Source organism: Psammomys obesus, unplaced genomic scaffold (assembly GCF_907164565.1).
Source record: "Psammomys obesus unplaced genomic scaffold, mPsaObe1.curated_primary_1811, whole genome shotgun sequence".
Taxonomy (NCBI): domain Eukaryota; kingdom Metazoa; phylum Chordata; class Mammalia; order Rodentia; family Muridae; genus Psammomys; species Psammomys obesus.
This window is the reverse complement of record NW_026591497.1, coordinates 827,463-835,828: the sequence shown is the minus strand read 5'-3', so window position 1 is coordinate 835,828 and position 8,366 is coordinate 827,463. Positions and strand designations below refer to the sequence as shown.

The 8,366-nt window shown below is 38.8% G+C and overlaps 1 protein-coding gene across 2 annotated transcripts in view; it reads right to left on the bottom strand.

Moving 5' to 3' along the window:
- Positions 1 to 554: 554 nt before the first annotated feature.
- Positions 555 to 8,366, bottom strand: part of LOC129679255 (sperm-associated antigen 6) — a 63,727-nt gene continuing 55,915 nt past the window's right edge. For both annotated transcript variants that reach the window (XM_055610262.1, XM_055610263.1), the window contains one exon: positions 555 to 1,451. In XM_055610262.1, coding sequence (XP_055466237.1) covers positions 1,382 to 1,451 — 70 coding nt within the window. In that variant the 3' untranslated portion in view covers positions 555 to 1,381. The remainder of the gene's footprint in view (positions 1,452 to 8,366) is intronic.

The window sequence follows — 8,366 nt, the reverse complement described above, 5'->3', positions numbered from 1 at the left end:
TTTCTTTCTCTTCCGATGTCCATCCCATTTGCCTTTCTGAATGAGGATTGATCATCTTACCCAGGGTCCCCCTTCTTGCTTAGCTTCTTTAGGTGTACAGATTTTAGTATGATTATCCTATATTATATGTCTAATATCCACTTATAAGTGAGTACATACCATGTGTGTCTTTCTGCTTCTGGGATACCTCACTTAGGATGATCTTTTCTAGCTCCCACCATTTGTATACAAATTTCATGATTTCCTTGTTTTTAACTGCTTGTACATTTATGCAATGGAATACTACTCAGCAATTAAAAACAAAGAATACTTTCCTTTTGATGAAAAATAAAAGGCTGGGGAGTCATGAAAGGATACTTGAAACTAGATTTTTTAAGACAAGCTCCACTGAGGCCTGAGGCTATCTAGGCTGACCTGTACCTCCTCTTCCAGCCTCCAGGTGATACCTCCTTAAGTAATATCCCTTTAGGCCCAATCAAAGACTAAGTCCAAAGACAAATTCCCAATGTCAGAAAATCACTAGATATAAAACACTAAAAGCACAGTTCTAATGTTGTTTGCAACATTTTATTGAAATCTTCTTTGACCCCATACTACATCCAATATAAAATGAATACAAAGTTCGAGTCTGATGTATACCAGTCAGATTTCGTCTGAAAACATGACTTCTGAAGTTTGGTAAAGTGAACCCAGGACAAGGGAACACTGGAGGCCAATGTTCCATGAGTACAGATCATGAATAAGAAGCCTCTCAAGAGGAATGGAGAGCACAGACATCAGAGTGTAATGCTTGGAACCCTTCAGGTAGAGTGAGGGAGAAGAGTTTCAACACCGGCGAGAATGAGGAGAATGTGCAGAAATTCTTAGAAAATTTAACAGGCTGTCATAGCTGCTGCATTAGTTCTGTGCGGCTCTGACCGGCATCAGAACCTCCTACAGGGCTTGTATGGCCTGTCATCAGGTTCACCTTTCAGCTGTTTTCCTTCCAGATGCTTCTATGTAACTTGAAAGGTGAGTTTTCCTTGCCGACGCGTATGAAGAAATGGCCAAAATGGTCTAAGTGTTGCTGAACAGCATTCCTCATCTAGTTGGAGGCTACGTTTGTACTACTTGTATTTGGTTTTCAGCAGGACAATCACAAATGTTTTAAACCTTTTAATGTCTTTTTAAGTCTGTATTTAGAGTAATTCCTATGCATGCAAATGACTATAGCAAGTTCTTCATATATTCTAGCTACTAATTCTTAAACTATTACATACATTTAGAAAAAATTATCTAAAAGTATATCACATTGAATAGAGCTAGAATGCACTTTCAAAGAATTTTAGCAATCATTATTCATACTCTGCTGGGAAACCGAGGAAAATCAAACGTGCTCTGTTCAGTTGGGAAGTGGCTGGTAGCTGTCCACCCTCTGCAGAAGTGTGTCTGAGTACCCAGGTGAGTAGTACCTGAAAAAAGAAACTTGCTTTTAGACAAGGAAACTTTCAAAGGTGGATTCAAACCTTATTGAAATAATGTAAGTGAAATTTCATATACATTCTTAATAATTACGTTCTTCCAGTAAAGCTTTACGTATACAGTGAGAGACTGAAGAATACAAACTCACAGTGCTGTGCTTGAGAAGAAACAAAACGCTTAAGAAGGGTCCTCCCAGAGACTCATACTCCAACCAAGTACCATGCATGGAGATAACCTAGAACCCCTGCACAGATGTAGCCCATGGCAGTTCAGTGTCCAAGTGGGTTACATAGTAATGGGAAGAGGGACTGCCTCTGACATAATCTGATTGGCCTGCTCTTTGATCACCTCCCCCTGAGGGGGGAGCAGCCTTTCCAGGCCACAGAAGCTGACAAAGCAGCCACTCCTGATGAGGTCTGATAGACTCAGATCAGAAGGAAGGAGAGGAGGACCTCCCCTATCAGTGGACTTGGGGAGGGGCATGCGTGAAGAAGGGGGAGGGAAGGTAAGACCGAGAGGGGAGGAGGGAAGGGCTTATGGGGGGATACAAAGTGAATAAAGTGTAATTAATAAAATTAAATTTAATTTAAAAAAGAAATATGCATAAGGGGGTTATAGAGATGGCTCAGTGGTTAAGAGCGCTGACTGTTCTTCCAGAGAACTGGGATTCAGTTTCTAGCACCCACATGGCAGCACATAACTGTCTGTAACTTCAGGATCCAACACCCTCACACAAACATACATGCAGGCAAAACACCAACGCACATAAAATAAGAATACATGAATTATTTTTTATAAAACAACTGAGATGTTGTGGACAGAGTTAGAGAGGACAAAGGAGTTCAAACCCCACCGGACAGCCAGACTTGAAGCTTAGTGTCTTCTAAAGCCTAGCCTAGGTTCCTCCCCTCTGTTAACTCCTAACTTTATTTTTAGATGAAATCCCATATTGCTAATTAAGACAAAACAAAAAGACATAATTGTGAGGAAATGATTTTCAGGGATGATAGAGGGGACTTGACAGAGGGAACAGGTGAGACTAATTAGAATGCATTTTATATATGCACAGAAATGCCGAAGAACAAGCTTAATGGCTTTAAATTTGTTTTCACAAAGCAGCCAATTAAGTAAAGATGATACAAATTAAAAGAACCACAAACAATAAGGAAACATTACATCAGACACCAAAAATATTTAAAAGATGAGGGAATCTTTTAAAAACTCATATGCCATTAAACTATGATATCTGAAAAACAAAACAAAACAATTTATAGATTCATCCAAACCAGCAAATCAAATCAAGAAAAGACCAGCAACTTAAACGAATCCATGACAAATAAGAAGGGCAAAATAGCAATAAAAAGCTTTCTGACTAAAAATAGCTCAGGCCAAGATGCATTTACAGTAAAATGCTACCAGACTTTCAAAGAAGATCCACAATACTCAAAACTGAGGGAGCACCTTCCATAAACAAAATTATAGGCCATTACCCCTGGTGAGGATAATAAAATACCGCAAAAATAAATTCTGAAAACAAGTCACAAATACATGTCACAAAGATCATCCACCACAATCAAGTTGGCTTTCTCTCAGAGATACAGCTCTTGTTCAACATGCAAAAGTCAGTAAGTCAGTGTAACAAATAGTATAAATGGACTTAACAGACAAAAAAAAAAAAAAAATTGCACGATAACCTCCATAGATGCAAAAAAGTTCTTTGACAAAATTAAACTTGTCTCCATAATAAAAGTCCTAGACAAAGTAGGAAACATACCTCACTATAATAGAGGCTGTCTGTGACAAACAGCACATCGACATTACCCTAAATGGAGAAAAACTCAAAACAATCCCATTAGAATCACAGCACAGATGGAGCTGTCCACTGTCTTCACCCCTTTTTAATATAGTGCTTGAGTCACTAGCTAGAGAAATAAATCAAAAGAAGAAAATAACAGGCTACCAAAATAATAGAAAAGAATGAATCAAATTTTACCTACATACAGAAAATACACATAACAGAGCCCCAAAATTCCACTAGAAAATGTCTAGAAATTATCAATAATTTTAGTACAGTGTCATGATATAAAGCCAATTTACAAAATCAGTAACATTTTTATACACCAACAATAAGTGAGCTAAGAGATGATAGAAACACTTTCATTCACAATAGCCTCAAAAAATATCTAGGAATAAGCAAAGATGTCAAGGGCCTCTATGATAAAAATGTTAAATCTCTGAAGAAAGAAATTGAGAAAGACATTATAAGATAGACTCACCATGCTCAAAAATGGTAGAATTAATACTGTAAAAATTACCATTCTAACAAAAGCAATTTACAGATTCAATACAATCTCAATATCTGCCTAACACTCTTCACAAGAACCGGAAAAAAAAAAAATCCTAAAATTCATATGGAACTAAAAAACACTAAATAACCACAGACATCTTGAACATAAACATAAATTCTGAAGGCAGCACCAACCCAGATTTCAAGCTATATTACAGAGGTAGAACAATAAAAACAGCACGGTACTAGCACAGACACAAACAGGTAACAGCAGAACAAAATAAAACACCCAGCTATGAGATCATGTAACTATGGCCATTTGACATTTGACAAAAATGCTAAAAACATCACTGGAGAAAAGACAGTATTTACAGCCAACAGTATTGATTGTCCACATGGAGAAGAATGGAATTAGATCTACAGCCATTACCTTCAACAAAAATCAACTCCAAGTGGATCAGTGGCCTCGATGTGAAACCTGAAACAGTGAAAGTGCTAGAAGAAAACCTAAGCAGAACCTTGAAAAATGTAGGCGTGGGAAAGGACTTACTTTTGCTCAGTAGAAAGGCGTTGGCAGATAAGACCTCAAAAAAAAACAAAACAAAAAACAAAACAAAACAAAACAAAAAAAAACAACTTTTCTAAAGCAAAGCATTAGACAAACTGACCCATGAGGAGGCCACAGAACAGAACAATATTTTACAGCTTTCCTTCCAGGAGAGGATTAACAAGATATAAAGTGCTCCAAAAAACAAAGTATCAAGAAAAACAAGTGACTCAATTAAAAAATTGATTATAGATCTAAATGGAGCTCTCAAAAGAAGAAATTAAGATGGTTATAAATTATCCTTAAAGGTTTTAAACATCTCTAGGAAATAAACAAAGGTGAATTAAAACTACTTTGTAATTTTGCCTTACCCAAGTTAAAATGACTAAAATGAAAACTGACAACAAATTGCTGGCAAAGAAGTGGGGAAATAGCAAATTGAGGCAGCATCTCTGAAAATAAGTGAGTTTGGAGAGTCCTCAAAAACCACGTGAACCAGCTATCCCATCCTGTGACATATGCCAAAAGTCTCAGCATCCTACTCCATCGGCCATGCTCATTGCCAATCTAATAACAATAGCTTGGAAATGGGAAAAATCTAGATATCCTTCACCCAATTAATGAACAGTGGCAATGTGGTATATATACACTATTGAATACTGTTCAGTTGGAAAGGAAAGTGAAATTATATTTGCATTAAGTGGATGGAGCTTAGTAGCAGACTGCTTGCAGGAGCCTTTGCTCCTACTCCACCTTCATTACTGGGGACTCCAACTCTTGGTACAAACCCTGGTCCCCATAGCTTGTTCCCTCTGTCCCTCTCAGCCTTTTGTCCTAGTCCATATCCATTATTATCTTTGGCCAGCCTCCAATCCACACAATCATCCTCTACAAGGGCCCCAATGTCAACCACACTTGCCTAGAATCCATAAAGGGCAACAAAGAAACACCTGTCCAACAGAAACCCCAAATATCAACACCAAGAAACACCTCAACCATCATAATTACATATGCCTAGATTCCAGCGCATACACAAAGATGAACACCAAGACAATGTGCCTCCTCCAGAATACGGGAACCTTACTGCAGCAGGCCCTGTAAAATGCAATATAGATGAAGCAGCTGCAAAGATTTCAAAATAGCAATTATAAACATGTTCAAAGACCTTAAAGAACATATGATTAATTTAACTATTTTAATAAAGTCTGTGAAAACACAAACAGTTGAACGAAATGATGAAAACAAAACAATGCATGACACGAGAGTAGAATTTAACTAAGAAATAGAACCACTAAAGAAAACCCAAACTGGCCCAATCTGCAACCCCCAAGACCAGCACAGATCAGGGACCAGCAGATAATAGCCCCCTACCCCATTTACTGGCTTGCTACAGCCTGCCAGCACCAGTGGCCAGGTCTGCCCAGAGTCCTCTGTACTCCACTTCCTCTGGACACCTCACACCCCACTTGCCCGGCCTGCACCGTTTCCACGGTCCCAACATGATCTGAGGCACCAGAGACAGCGCAGATCAGTGAGCAGTAGGAAAACCAGAGGACTGCAGCCACCTGGGACCACGAGCTCTACCTACAACCCCAGAGACCTATCACCATCGGAGACCACCAGGCCTGCTAATAACAGAGTCAACTAACAAAAGAACAACAACAAAACCCAGGGCCATATGACACCACCACGACCCAGCTGTCCTACATCAGCAAGGCCTGGGGATCCCATCACACCAGAAGCACAAGAAAATGATCTTAAAGCGGAGGTTATGAAAATGATAGAGGCCTTAAAAGAAGAAAATATATCCCTCAAAGAACTGCAGGAAAATACAACCGAACAGGTGAAGGATTTAAATAAATGCCTGAAAGAAATACAAGGAAATACAACCAAATGGGAGAAGAAAATGGATACAAACTGTCCAAGATCTAAAAATGGAAACAGAAGCAATAAAGAAAACACAATCTGAGGCAATCCTGGAGATGGAAAACCTAGGGAAGAGAACCGGAACTACAGACACAAGCATCAATAACAGAATGCAAGAGATGGTAGAGAGAAACTGGAAAAAAAAAAGTGTGAGAAATCAAACAAAAACCTCAGAGGTAAGCCTCACTGAGTACAATCAATAACAACAACAAGATCCTGAGGAGGTCTGTGGGTGCCCAAGCAGTGACTGGCTTAGAGCTCTCTCTGCCTGCTCCTGACACAGCCAGTAGAACCAGTGGAGGAACCACCAGGCCTAACACCAGAGACAACCAGATGGCTAGAGGCCAGCCCAAGAACATAAGCAACAAAGCCCAGGGCCATACGACACCATCGAAAACCAACTGTTCTACCACAGCAAGCCCTAAAGAGACCATCACACCTGAAGCACTAGAAAATGATCTTAACTATGAGGTGATGAAAATGATAGAGGAAAAACCAAGGGAAGAGAACAAGAAATACAGACACAAGCATCATCAACAGATTACAAGAGATGGAAGAGAGAATCTCAGGTGTGGAAGATATGATTGAAGAAATTGATACACAGTCAAAGAAAATGTTAAATCTAAAAAGTTCCTAATACAAAACATCCAAGAAGTCTGGGACAATATGAAAAGACCAAACCTTAGAATAATAGGAATAGAACAAGACTCCAAACTTCAAGGCCCAGAAAATATATTCAACAAAATCATAGAAGAAAACTTCCCCAGTCTAAAGAAAGAAATGCCTATAAACATACAAGAAGCCTACAGAACACCAAATAGATTAGACCAGAAAAGAAAATCTTCCCATCACATGATAATCAAAACACTAAAGAAAGAATTTAAAAGCTGCAAGGGATATAGGCCAAGTCACATATAAAGGCAGACCTATCAGAATTACACCTGACTTCTCAACAGCGAATATGAAAGGCAAAAAGGCCGGAACAGATGTCACACAAACAATAACAGAGCACAGATGTCAACCCAGACTACTATATCCAGCAAAACTTTCAATCACCATAGATGCAGAAAAGATATTCCATGACAAAACCAAGTTTAAACAGTACTTAGCCATAAACCCAGCCCCATAGAAGATACTAGGAGCAAAACTCCAACCCAGGGAGGCTCACTACACCCAAAAAAAAAAAACACATTAAACAAATAACCTCACAACTGAAAAACCAAAAGAAAGGAAGCACACACACACTCTACCACCACCAACATCAAAATAACAGAAATTAACAGCCACTGGTCATTAATATCTCTCAACATCAATGGCCTCAACTCACCAGTAAATAGACTCAGGCTAACAGAACGGATGTGTGAATAAGACCCATCATTTTGTTGCATGCAAGAAACATATCTCAGCAATAATGATAGAAATTACCTCTGAATAAAGGGCTGGAAAAAGGGTTTCCAAGCAAACAGACACATGAAGCAAGCTGTAGTATCTATTCTAATATCTAATAAAATAGACTTTCAACCAAAATTTCAAAAGAGATTGGGAAGGGCACTTCATACCCATCAAAGAAAAAAATAGATCAAGATGACATTTTAATTCTGAACATTTGTGTCCTAAATACAAGGACACCCCACATTTGTAAAAGAAACATTACTAAAGCTTAAATCACACATCAAACACCACACATTAGAGATTTCAACATAGCCCTCTCAACAATAAACAGATCACTGAGACAGAAACTAAACAGAGAAGTAATTAAACTAGCCAATATTATGAATCAACTGGGCCTAACAGGTATCCACTGAACATTCCATCTAAACACAAAAGAATATACATTCTTCTCAGCACCTCATGGAACCTTCTCCAAAATAGACCACATACTCAGACACAAAGCAAGCCTCAACAAATACAAGAAAGTTGAAATAACACCTTGTATTCTTTTTTAGCTCTATTTTTTAATTTTAATTTTTATTAATTATAATTTATTCACTTTGTATCCCCCCTGTAGCTCCCTCCCTCCTCCCCTCCCAATCCTACCCCTCCCTCCTCCTTCTCCACCTGTGCCCCTCCCCCAGTCCACTGATAGGGAAGTCCTCCTCCCCTTCCTTCTGATCCTAGTCTATCAGATCACATCAGGACTGGCTG